This window comes from Mastomys coucha, unplaced genomic scaffold, assembly GCF_008632895.1.
Source record: "Mastomys coucha isolate ucsf_1 unplaced genomic scaffold, UCSF_Mcou_1 pScaffold6, whole genome shotgun sequence".
NCBI lineage: Eukaryota > Metazoa > Chordata > Mammalia > Rodentia > Muridae > Mastomys > Mastomys coucha.
The window spans coordinates 124433453-124445964 of NW_022196912.1; the positions used below are offsets into that span (position 1 = coordinate 124433453).

General features: G+C 48.3%; 1 protein-coding gene across 1 annotated transcript; it reads right to left on the reverse strand.

Moving 5' to 3' along the window:
* Position 1: 1 nt before the first annotated feature.
* Positions 2–5298, reverse strand: Hsp90aa1 (heat shock protein 90 alpha family class A member 1; the record flags this gene model as incomplete). The annotated part of the gene is made up of 11 exons (XM_031357743.1): positions 5103–5298; positions 4337–4498; positions 3883–4249; positions 3390–3523; positions 2691–3005; positions 2376–2541; positions 1813–2003; positions 1449–1596; positions 1062–1330; positions 561–894; positions 2–66 (listed from the first exon to the last, which is right to left on the reverse strand). Coding segments are annotated over exons 2-11 (2151 nt in total), but the record flags the coding sequence as incomplete, so codon positions are not given.
* Positions 5299–12512: the final 7214 nt, after the last annotated feature.

Below are 12512 nucleotides of genomic sequence, written 5' to 3' on the forward strand. Positions count from 1 at the left end.
GGGGTGGCATTTCTTCAGTTACGGCAGCACTGGTATCATCCACAGTAGGATCATCCTCATCAATACCTTGTTTTGGAAATAAGTGTTACAGTTAAAGCCAGGGAGGCTGAGACTTGCCTTAGACTGATGCATTAAATACCCCACCCTATCCCCATAAAAGGGAACTATTCATATGGAGCAAGACAAGTATATGCCTATAAATCCCACCACTGGGAATTAAGAGGCAGAATCAGCCTTAGGCCATCCTCAGCTATACAGCTGATTTGAGGCTAATCCAAGCTAAATCTCAAACACAAAGGACACTGTTTATTCATTCCTCATACAGTCATACCCCTTAGTTGAGGAACCTCAACTGAAGTAGCCAAAAGTCAACATTCCATTTTCTAAAGCCATTTTCTAAAACCAGTATAGCTTTGGCTTTCCTGGAACTCAGTCTGTAGACCAGGCTGGCCTCAGTCTCAGATTGGTCTGTCCCTCTACCCCCTGACCTCAGCATAAAGATTAAAGGTGTGAGTCACCATGTTTCTTTCCCTTATATTAACATGTAGCCTGTAACTTACCTAGACCAAGCTTGATCATCCTGTAGATCCTGTTAGCATGGGTCTGGGGATCTTCCAGACTGAAGCCGGAAGACAGGAGTGCAGTTTCATATAGCAAGATGACCAGATCCTTCACAGACTTGTCATTCTTGTCAGCCTCTGCCTTTTGCCTTAAGGTTTCAATAATGGAGTGATCAGGGTTTATCTCCAGGTGTTTCTTTGCTGCCATGTAACCCATTGTTGAGTTGTCTCTGAGGGCTTGAGCTTTCATGATTCTCTCCATATTTGCTGTCCACCCATATGTGCTTGTGACAATACAGCACGGGGATGTCACCAATCGGTTTGACACAACCACCTAAAATTAAAAAAAACAAAGTGATGACTTAGACCATAGAATGTACTAGAAATTTGAAACTCTAGGCATTAGCAGTGATTTAACCAAAACTAAGTGTCTATATATACATTTTACTTCTAACACAAAAGGACCAAACTAGATTACTAGTGATGTAAACATTCACATACCTTTTCAACCTTTTTCTCCAGAATATCTTTCATAATTTTGCAGAGGTTCTCAAATTTTGTCTTTTTCTCTTCCTGTTTCTTCTTTTCCTCTTCATCTTCTGGAAGTTCCAGTCCTTCTTTGGTAACAGACACCAGGGTCTTGCCCTCAAATTCCTTCAGCTGTTGCACACAATACTCATCAATGGGCTCAATCATATAGATTACTTCTAAGCCATGCTTTCGGAGACGTTCCACAAAGGCTGAGTTAGCAACCTGGTCCTTGGTCTCACCTGAGATATTGTAAAGTTATTTTTAGAAATGGTTTCTTTCATATATCCAACTGGACATTCTTGCCTACATAAATGCTGTCACACAAGTAGAAAAAACACCTATTTACTTGACCATTACCTGTGATAAAATAGATGTGCTTCTGGTTTTCCTTCATTCTGGTGCAGTAGTCCTTCAGAGAAACCATCTCATCCCCAGAAGCAGACGTGTAGTACCGCAACAACTCTGAAAGCTTCTTCCGATTTTGAGAGTCTTCATGAATTCCAAGCTGAAATGCAAAGTGTCCCACACTTATGCAATTGGCTTTTAATCCCAACACTTGGAAGGCAGAAGCAAGTGGGCCTAAGTTTGAGGCCTGCCTCATATATATACACACACACAGCAAGTTATAGGACAGCCAGTGGAAACCTGTCTCAACCACTCCTCCCCCAAAATCAAGCTAGTTTGAAAACTGCCAGTAACAAGAAAACGTGTCAATACCAACCTTTATATTTTTGGAGAATTGCTCATAAAACTTTTTGTAGTTCTCTTTATCTTCGGCCAGTTCAGTAAATAGTTCTAAGCATTTCTTGACCAAATTCTTTCTGATAACTTTCAGAATTTTGCTTTGTTGCAGCATTTCACGTGAGATATTTAGAGGAAGATCCTCAGAATCCACCACCCCTCTAATGAAATCTGGGGAAGAAAAGAACAAAGACACCAATTTAATCATTCTGAAAACTAGTAATTTTTGGCTTTTTTGAGGGGACTGAGCCTAGGGCCTCAAAAGTTAGGCAAAACCTCTCCCACTAGGTTACACCCTCAGTCCCTCAACCAATACAGACCAAAGAAATGAGATGTCTGCCCATGCTTATCCTCCCTTTTATAAAAATACTTACATATAATAAGTACACTGTAGCTGAGTTCAGATGCACAAGAGGGTGTCAGATCTCATTACAGGTGGATGTGAGCCACCATGTGGTTGCTGGGAGTTGAACTCATGACCTGTCAGTGGTCTTACCCACTGAACCATCTTGCCAGCCCCTTATTCTTCCTACTCATACTTACTCAGATACTCAGGGATTAACTCCTCACAGTTATCCATGATAAAAACTCTGCGAACATACAACTTGATGTTGTTCTTTTTCTTTCTGTTTTCAAACAGATCAAAAGGAGCACGTCTTGGGACAAAAAGAAGGGCCCGGAATTCTAATTGTCCTTCAACAGAAAAATGCTGCAATAAAATGAAAGACCTTTAACTGCCATGGACAAAATGAACTGACTTTTCCACTGAGCTAAGTTACACTTAAAAGCATTTCTATAGGTGAATGGGTATAAAGGTTAAAAGAGCCAACCTGAAAATCTGCTTTTTAAGTCACTCACCTTTACTGCCAAATGTTCTTCCCAATCGTTGGTTAAACTCTTGTAGAACTCTCCATATTCTTCATTAGTAATGTCATCAGGATTTCTGGTCCAAATTGGCTTTGTTTTGTTGAGTTCTTCTTGATCAATGTACTTTTCCTTAATCTTCTTCTTCTTCTTCTTGTCTCCATCCTTCTTCTCTTCTTCCTCTTCATCAGAACCAACATCTTCTATTTCAGGCTTGTCATCAGACTCCTTTTCTTCTTTTTCTTTCTCTTCCTCTTCCTTTTCTTCAGCCTCATCATCACTGACTTCCTTATCTCGTTCCTTCTCCACCTAAAAAAGACAAGTCACTCCATTATCTGAATTGTAAATTATGCACCCAGTACTTGGGAGGCAGGGGAGTTCAAGGCCAGCCTGGTCTACAGAGTTAGTTCTAGGATGGCCAGGGATACACAGAAAAAGCCCAGTCTTGAGAAAAAAAAAACAAAAAACAAAAAACAAAAAACAAAACAAAAACCAAAAAAGCCTATGCAACTAGGATACTAGGACAGATCTAAGAAATGTACACAACTGAGCTCAGTATTTTATATAATTTCTCAACAGTACACAGACCCCACCTTATTCCAAACAGGCTTATTAGTCTAGAAAACACTAGGTTTACAGAATTCTTAAGAACATCCTCAGTTATCTAGAAATGTACCCTGTAGTTTAACTTACAAAGAGAGTAATGGGATAGCCAATAAACTGAGAATGCTTCTTCACAATCTCCTTTATTCTCCTTTCCTCCAAATACTCAGTTTGGTCTTCTTTCAGATGCAAGATAACCTTTGTTCCTCGACCCATTGGTTCACCTGGAAAATAAAAAGGATAGGGACTAGATTCAAATGGCTAATTCACAAAGTCTTACCTCAGTGCTTGCTAGAGGTGCAAAGCTCCCTAGCAGCCAACCTTCACCACAAATGCAAAGGTCCCCACAGCTTTAATTTCCTTGCTTGTCCAAGGTGAGGAAACACTCGCCATACACCTTTCATATATTTCTTAGCAACCCAGTTCCTGAAGCTCCCTTTAGATTGAAGGGCTCAGTACTCAGCACTAAGGCTGTGGGTTCCAGAGTGCTCTTGAACTCAATTCTCCAAGTTAACCCTCTCAGGCACCTGACTAACCAGACACCCCCTCCAATCAGAATACAATCCTCCTGGTGTCTGCCTACCTGTGTCAGTCCTCACTGTGAAGGACCCCCCAGCTGAGGACTCCCAGGCATACTGCTCATCATCATTGTGCTTCGTGATGACAGTCACCTTCTCAGCAACCAGATACGCAGAGTAAAAACCAACACCAAACTGGCCAATCATAGAGATGTCTGCCCCAGCCTGGAGAGCCTCCATGAAGGCTTTGGTGCCTGACTTGGCAATAGTGCCAAGGTTATTGATCAAGTCAGCCTTGGTCATTCCAATTCCAGTATCCACAATAGTGAGGGTTCGATCCTGTTTGTTGGGAATGAGATTAATGTGCAGCTCCTTCCCTGAGTCCAGCTTACTGGGGTCCGTCAGGCTCTCGTACCTGATTTTATCCAGAGCCTATTATTTAAAAAAAAAAAAAAAAAGTAAAGCACAAACACAAGGTTAAATTTTTACGGAGGCCAGCACCCACTCTGCTATACTCACATCTGATGAATTGGAAATGAGCTCCCTCAGAAAGATCTCTTTGTTCGAGTAAAAGGTATTGATGATCAAGGACATCAGCTGGGCGATTTCTGCCTGAAAGGCAAAGGTCTCCACCTCCTCCTCCTCCATTGGCTGGTCCTGGGTCTGGGTTTCCTCAGGCATCTGGGGACACAGGACGACCAACCGTAAGGCCTCCCTAGACGCCTGCCGCCCTTCCAATGGCTCCCCCCCCTTCTTACAGCGATCTCTGTCGTGCGGCCTCTATTTTGGTCCGAGAAAGGGACGAAGTGGTAAAGGGCGAGCCGGGGGGGAGGGGCGGCTGACAAAGGGATGACCTCATTTCAGAATGCGGTAATTACGAGGCGCATGTGCGCGGCGCGCCTCCGGGAGGACGTTCGGACCCCGGCGGCTCCACGCACGCCGTTCCTAACGGCCGCCCTCCCCCCACTATGGCCGCCGCCATGGCGCCTCCCACCTCCGCCCGCGGCCTCGGGAGCCTCGGAGAGGGCCGAGGTGGCTTACTACGCACGGCAGGAGCCCAACGCTCGCCTCCCGCTTGGCTCCCCTCCCTCCGCGGCCTGCTACCACCGCAGCCCGGGCCCGGGGCGTGGAGGCCGCCTGGGGCCTGCGGCGTGAGGCCATGGCCGCCTGGCCTCCGCGGGCTGAGGGGCCCGGACGCCGCCGCCACCACCGCCGCGCCGGCAGCCGCCGGGCTTCCACCTCCGCAGACGGGCTTCCCCCCTCCGCAGGCCCCGCCGAGCCTCACCTCGGCTGAATGAGTGAGCACGCACTGGACGAAAGCAACCGCACCGCACCGGGACTCTGAAGCGACTGGCGCGCCGCCCCCTGCGCCGGCCTTTTATAGACGCGGGGCCCCGCCCAGCGCGCGGCGCGTTTTCCAGAAGCCTCCCGAACCTTCCGGAAGAACCCTCTCCAACCGCCGCCGCGGCGGCGCGGCTGCGCCTGCGCGCTGGGCGGGGCCCGCCCCTCCCCCAGGAGCGCGCGAAGAGCGAGCGCAAGCCCCTCCTCCACGGCCAGGTGCTCTGGGCATGCGCAGTCCGCCACCCTCGGCCGGCCCGCCCGGCGCCTTCCCCTGGCGCGCGGACGAGCGGGCCGGCGCATGCGCAGGAGGCCGCGTGCGAGCATCCCTTCCTCCGCGGTCTGCAGAAGGGATGTCGGGCGGCGTGGGAACGCGTGCGTTCCGAGCGAATCTCAGGCTCTTCTGCAGCGTCTTTAGCTGCCCGAGGCGAAGAGGCCCCCGTGTCTCCCGGCGCCCGTTGGGAACGCAGACCCCCGGCGAGAGGCGAGCCCCGCACCTCGTTTCCACCTGGATGGGTGGGGCGCCTCCCGGACTGAGTTCTTATTGCGCGGTCCTGGGCTGTCCCTCCTGGAGCCTGTGGGCTTGCTGAGGCCTTCCACGTTGGATCTTACAAATCTGTCCATAAGTGCTTGGGGGTTTCTCTTTGGCCAAAACCCACGACCCTCAAACTTGGGCGTTGTTGGGGATTTTTCTGTCAAATTTGTGCTACCTTAATTTATTGTAATTTTGAGGGCCGGAAAGATGGTTCACCCAGTAAAGGTGCTCGGGTTTGATATCTGCCACCCAGATAGCAGAAAGAGAGCTAACCCCCAGCGCTGTGGGACATCCCCGCTCCCATGCACACACACACACGCGCGCGTGCACAATGTGGAAATGAGCGCAAAGGGCTAGAGAGACTGCTGGGAGCAGTTAGTGATGCCAAACATGCACGTTAAGGCAGCTCACAACCACCAGTAACTACAGTTCCAGGAAATAACAATATACTCTCTGGCCTCCGCAGGCACCAGGAACACGTGGTGCACAGACACACGGGGTCTAAAAACGGCCGTACAAAACACCCTATTCTGATTTTTGAAGCATACATATGAAGTTACTTTGGGCGGTTAACGCGACCCAAAAGATAGTTTTCTTGTTTTTTATCTTCAATACAGGCTTCCGTTTGGCTTCCGCATGCCTTTTTTTTTTTTTTTGGTGTTTTCGAGACAGGGTTTCTCTGTGTAGCCCTGGCTGTCCTGGAACTCACTCAGTAGACCAGGCTGGCCTTGAACTCAGAAATCCGAGCACTGACTGCTCTTCTGAAGATCCTGAATTCAAATCCCAGCAACCACATGGTGGCTCACAACCACCCATAATGAAATCTGACACCCTCTTCTGGTGTGTCTGAAGACAGCTACAGTGTACTTAGTTATAATAATAAATCTTTGGGCCTGAGCAAGAGGGGTTGACCGGAGTGAGCAGAAGTCCTAAATTCAATTCCCAACAACCACATGAAGGCTCACAACCATGTACAGTTACAGTGTACTCATATTCATAAAATAAATCTTAAAAGAAAAGAAAAAGAAAGAAAAGGGCTGGAGAAATGGCTCAGTGGTTAAGAGCATTGGCGGCTCTTCCAAAGGCCCCAGGTTCAATCCCCGGCACCCACATGGCAGCTCACAATTGTAACTCCAGTGTCTGACACCCTGACCCAAACGTACCTGCAGGCAAAACACTAATACACATAAAATAACAAATAAATAAAAGCTTAGAAAGAAAAGAAGAAAGAATGTGCTCTGTGGACAAAACACAGCAGGTAATTTCCTCTGGGAGAGGAAGAAAATTACCCACCTCACCCTCCCTCCAGGGAGTGAGGCTCTTCTGCAGCAGTTGAGGAAAGCTAACTACCGGCCTTGACTCCTGACTGTCCGAGTGGGGTGTAAGTAGAAACATTACTATCTTGAGGTATTAGCTTTTTTATACAGGATGGCACTTCGCAGCCCCTTGCTATGTAGAGCAGGCTGCCCCTGAATTCATAGAGATCTGCCTGCTTCTGTTGTGGTGTACGTCATTGTCCCAAGCTGTACTCTTCCAGTGCCACTTGTTTTCCATTTGTGTCATTTGTGTTGGGTGCCAGGACTCTTAGGTGTTGATTTTTGTTTTGGCTTGGTTTGGTTTTTCGAGACAGGGTTTCTCTGTATAGCCCTGGCTGTCCTGGAACTCACTCCGTAGACCAGGCTGGCCTCGAACTCAGAAATCCGCCTGCCTCTGCCTCCCAAGTGCTGGGATTAAAGGCGTGCGCCACCACCGCCTGGCTAGGTGTTGATTTTTAATTGTCTGCATAAAAACCACAAGTCAAGCTCCAAGCTGTTAGGGTCTCTATCCTAGAAAGGAGAATTTTGCTTTTTATTTTTGGTCTTTTGGTCTCAGGCAAGCTAGGCCCTACCCCTGAGCTAGAATGGGCTCAGCTGCCAGGACTTACTGGCTTTAAGGGAACTTTAGCTCAGGCGGACTGAATTTCCATCTTCCTATCTCAGCCAAGCAGCTGGGACTGAAGGCCAAGACCTGGCTGAAGGTCTCTTGTCATCAATCAGGCAAGCAAGCAACTAAGATCTAAAAGGGAAAAGTAGAGGAGCAAGTTTAAAGGGTTCTGGAAGGCAGGGTGTGGTCATCATGAGGTAGCATAGAGACAGAGAAGGCATGGTAAAGAAAGCCTTCACTCTGGGGTTTAATTGAAGTTTTTCACCAACGGAGTCATGCACTTCAGAACAATCACTATCGTTCGCCCGCAAAGACTATATTCCTTATGTTGGCACTTCGTCTAAGGTCAGCCCCACAGTTACCTGGCAATGGCCAGGTATGCCTGACTCACTTTAAAAGGGGCTGTTCGACCCCTCTGTGCTCTCTTATTCTTGCCTTCTTACTCCCTGCTCTGTCCTCTCATCTCTCCCCCTCTCTCCCATTCCCCTCCGTCTGTCGCCCCATGCTCAAGGCTGGCCTCTACTTCTCTGCTCTCTCTCTGCCTTTCTCTCTACTACCCTCAACTCCCTCCCCATGCCCTGAATAAACTCTATTCTATACTATGCCTTCCTGTGACTGGTCCCTCAGGTGGAAGAAATGCCTCAGCATGGGCCCACAGAGGCACTCCCTTCCCCCACACCTGACTACACATCCACCAAACGTATTCCTTCCCTCTCTATCTTTTTATAAAACACCAACCTGCATCATTCACCCAAACCAACTCTTTGCAGAAGTCCAGTTTGTAATCTAGTGCTAATCTGGAATGGGGGTGGGACAGGACTCGGGGTGCCTGAGCCCCACACTATCGCATGGTCCAGCTTGGAGTAGCACCCTTAGAGGCTTTGAGGGGTGAGACAAACCAGAAAGAGGTGAACATCCAGTGTGATGAGCTTTATCACCTCAGGTCTTGTGTGTGACCTAGGGCTACCTTCCCTGGAGCTCTGTGGTTTTCTGAAACCTGCTGAGTCATCTTACACCGTGGTCTCCCACATCTGAGGGCTGCCAAGCCTGGCCGATTTCTCCCATGCTCAGGAACTACTCCGATAGAGTTCAAGCCTTCAGGTGCCCACACCAGGCCCTGTTTAGCTGGCTTTTGCTGGCCTGATCCGTTCCTTTCTCAGCTGCCACTTTCAGACGCAGAAAACCTTCAAGGCATGCAGGACACTAGACCTTTACATTCTGTCTAGGCTATCAGGCCCAGAGCCCCACTAGCCAGCTCCTCTCTCCAGTTCCCTGTGTGGGACCCAGTTCACAGTCACTGGTTGGGGAGACGTCCCTCCTATATCCACCCTCATGGCAGACTGTTATCTGCAGGCCTGTAACCAGGCCATGACAGCACTGTCCACAGAGGAGTGCCCAGCTCAGGACAGCTGGGGCAGCTTTCTCAGTCATAAGAAAATCATCTGGCAACCTTACAAGGACTAGAAAGGCTAGATTGGCTCAGTGGGAAAAGGCAGGTTTAATTCCTGCAAGGCACTAGGTTCCAGCCCCAGCACACACAGACACACAAATGCACGAAGAACAAAGAAACAGATTCAAGGAGAGGAAGGATAGTCTACAAGGGCGATGGCTGCTGCTTGGCTTTCTGGCTTGTTCCAGCCTCCTTCTTCCTCCTGAGTTCCATTTTCTCACCCTTACTCAACCCAACAGACCCCATAATGTTTACTGTTCCTGAGGGGGTGGGACCTGGAAGAACGGAGCTGAAAAATGAGGAGGTCTAAAGTCTCATGCCACAGCCAGCTTTATTCAGAGGATAAAACTGCCTTATTTTATCAGGCAGTTTGCACTCCGAAGGTTAAGAAGAATCACCTGGGCTGGAGAGACGGCTCAGTGGTTAAGAGCACCGACTGTTCTTCCAGAGGTCCTGAGCTCAAATCCCAGAGACCATGTTGGTGGCTCACAACCATCCATAATGAGATCTGATACCCTCTTCTGGTGTGTCTGAAGACAGCTACAATGTACTTACATATAATAAATAAAGAAATCTTTATTAAATAAATAAATAAACCTTTAAAAAAAGAAGAATCACCTGAGAAGAATCGTTCAATCACAAGGAGCAGCTACAGGTGGCAAAACCATGCTTTCCATAGAGGCATACAAACAAAAGCAACAGCCGGTCACTCCTATCCACTACACCCAGGAGGAGCACAAAAGCCCATTCCAAGAATAATTCCATGTTTTTGAAGAAACTGAGGTCACAAGGCTCTGGCCTTGTTTTCTTGGAATTCCTCACAGGACTCTGAGCTTGGATCTCATTCTGACCTCGTACAATACCCAAGGGCCCTTCAAGGCTATTCAACATTTTACTACCCCTTCCTTTATGCAAATTACAATAGTAGCTCTAGGGGCCTGACCTCTCTCCACCCTGAATCTGCTTGAGCCTGGACACTTCATTGAGCTCAGCTCACACTGTGTGCTTCCTCCCCAGTTTTAAGCTCATCCAGCTAAACTGAACTTACAGGTTTTACCTCTTTATCCTATGGGCCATCTCCAGACCCAGCACAGAGCAGTTATCATCATACAGAAAGTAGTCTAAGTACTCAGAACCCTGCATTCCTAAGGGGAGGCGTGGGTGTTTAGCGCCACCTGCCGGCCAGCTGTTGGAGGCCTTTCAGTTAGGAGCAATTGGAGGCGTTAACTGAGCTCCCATGGAGATGACCATCACTGAGGTCTTCTGCCTTCACTCAGAGGATTCTAGGCAAAGCTTCTGGTATTTCACTGAGCGAGGATAATGTGGTGTTAGCCGGGCAGTGGGGGCGCACGCCTTTAATCTCAGCGCTTGGGAGGCAGAGGCAGGCGGATTTCTGAGTTCGAGGCCAGCCTGGTCTACAGAGCGAGTTCCAGGACAGCCAGGGCTACACAGAGATAACCCTGTCTCGAAAAAAAAAAAAAGTGGTGTGCGTGTGCGTGTGCGTGTGTGTGTGTGTGTGTGTGTGTATGTGTGCGCGCGCGCGTGTATGACAGAGCCTGGAGTCATGAATACCTTCCTGCCTTAGCTAGGACCACGGATGCCCGGCTGCAAAGTTCTGAGAGCAGCAGGCCTGGATGCCTTAAGTAGTGCAGGCCTATAGCTATGCAGGAAGCTGACTCAGACAGAATAACAAGTTGAAAACCTGCCAGGATGACAAAGTGAGTTCAGGGCAGTGTGTGACTTTCTGTAGTGTCAGGGAAGTGTTAGGGATTCCAAAAACACACACAGGAGCCGATCTGACACAACTCAGGCAGGGTCTTTATTGTATTTGAGCTAGCTTGGGCCTCCAATGCACAACCGTCACACAGGATGGTTTTGGTGGTGGGGGAGCCCCGAATGTCTATCAGGGTAAGGCTTTGTAGTAAGCAGCAAACAGGGAGTACATGTGCAAGCATCTAATTGGAAAGCTACTGTAGCCTTTAACATAATTGGCTAATGCTGGGAGTCATATCACAAACTTAATTTCTGCTCCTCTCTGCATTGGTAGTTGTTAGGCAGGGGGTGGGCTTGTAACCTGGGGTGCAGGTTTGTTGGAGGAATAACCTGGAGACACTGGTCTTGTTGAGGATGTAACCTGGAAACGCTGGTCTTGTTGGGGATTAGCCTAGAGACTGGAGCTAGGCTCGGGTTTTATTGGGGAACAACTTGGAAACTAATGCTAGGTACTAACCTGTTTACCTGAGTTCAAACTTAGGTCAGGTTCTCTAAAATGGAGTCTGAATTTAACAGATTTGACCTCACGGTCTTCAACATGTTTCATCCTGTTTTTATTTCCAGTATTTGTGGTTTATAAGGTGCTAGGACAGACGAACCTGAGGACCCCAGTCAAGTCCTCTACCACTGAGTACGTTCTTGGACCCCACTTTCTTAACTCTTGAGACAGGCTTTCACTTAGACACCTGGCTTGTCTACAACTTTCTGTAACTGAGGCAGGTCATGAAAATTTAATTCTCCTGCCCCAAAAGCCGGAGTAGTCATGCTATAATTTGAGAGAGTTAAGTTGTATTAAAAACAAACAAAACAGGTTTCTTCCTTTTCTGAGACTCACAAGGGCTTGGCAGACTCACAAGGACCTCCTTTCTTGCCTGCCCACCTGGGCAATTCTGCGCTAAGTAGTTGTGAATGCATGTGTAGACACCATCGAGCTGAACACATTAATGACAGAAGTACCAGACATCTGCGCTCAGTAGCCCCAAAACCTGGCTGGCATTCCAACTGCCATACCTTATTTCCCAAGTTCCTCTGTGTTTGTCTAACTGGTCTTCTCAGAAGAAACAAAGCTCCCTTGGTCAAGTACAGCCTGTGGAAGGGGAGGAATTCCAACAAGGCACTCATGGGCAGTGGCTAGTGTGGGTCACACACTGGGGAAAGAGATGGCAAGGACAGTGGCTAAGAGCTGTTTGTCAGGCCTCAAGAGACTGAGTAAGGCGTGACTGACCAGCTATAGAACACGGCGTGAGGGAAGGGAACCTTCCCTGTCCTAAGGGGTTTCTTGATCCTGGAACTGAGGGCAGTCCTCATCAGCCTGAGTTCTTTTTTTTTTTTTTTCTTTTTTTCTTTTTTTTGGTTTTTCAAGACAGGGTTTCTCTGTGTAGCCCTGGCTGTCCTGGAACTTACTCTGTAGACCTGTAGACCAGGCTGACCTCAAACTCAGAAATCTGCCTGCCTCTGCCTCCCGAGTGAGTGCTGGGATTAAAGAGCAGTTCTAATGTTGTAGGCCACACGTTGCCCTGCTTTAGTTATAGGAGTCTCCATCTCACAATCTGTGGGGTTCCGTGTGGTAGTAAGGCAGAGGAGGAGACAGGCAGCCTGAAGAGCATAGTCTCTCTCACCAGGTCGGTGGATGGCTGTTGAGATGGCCACCTTTCCTGTGGTGTCAGTACTTTTGA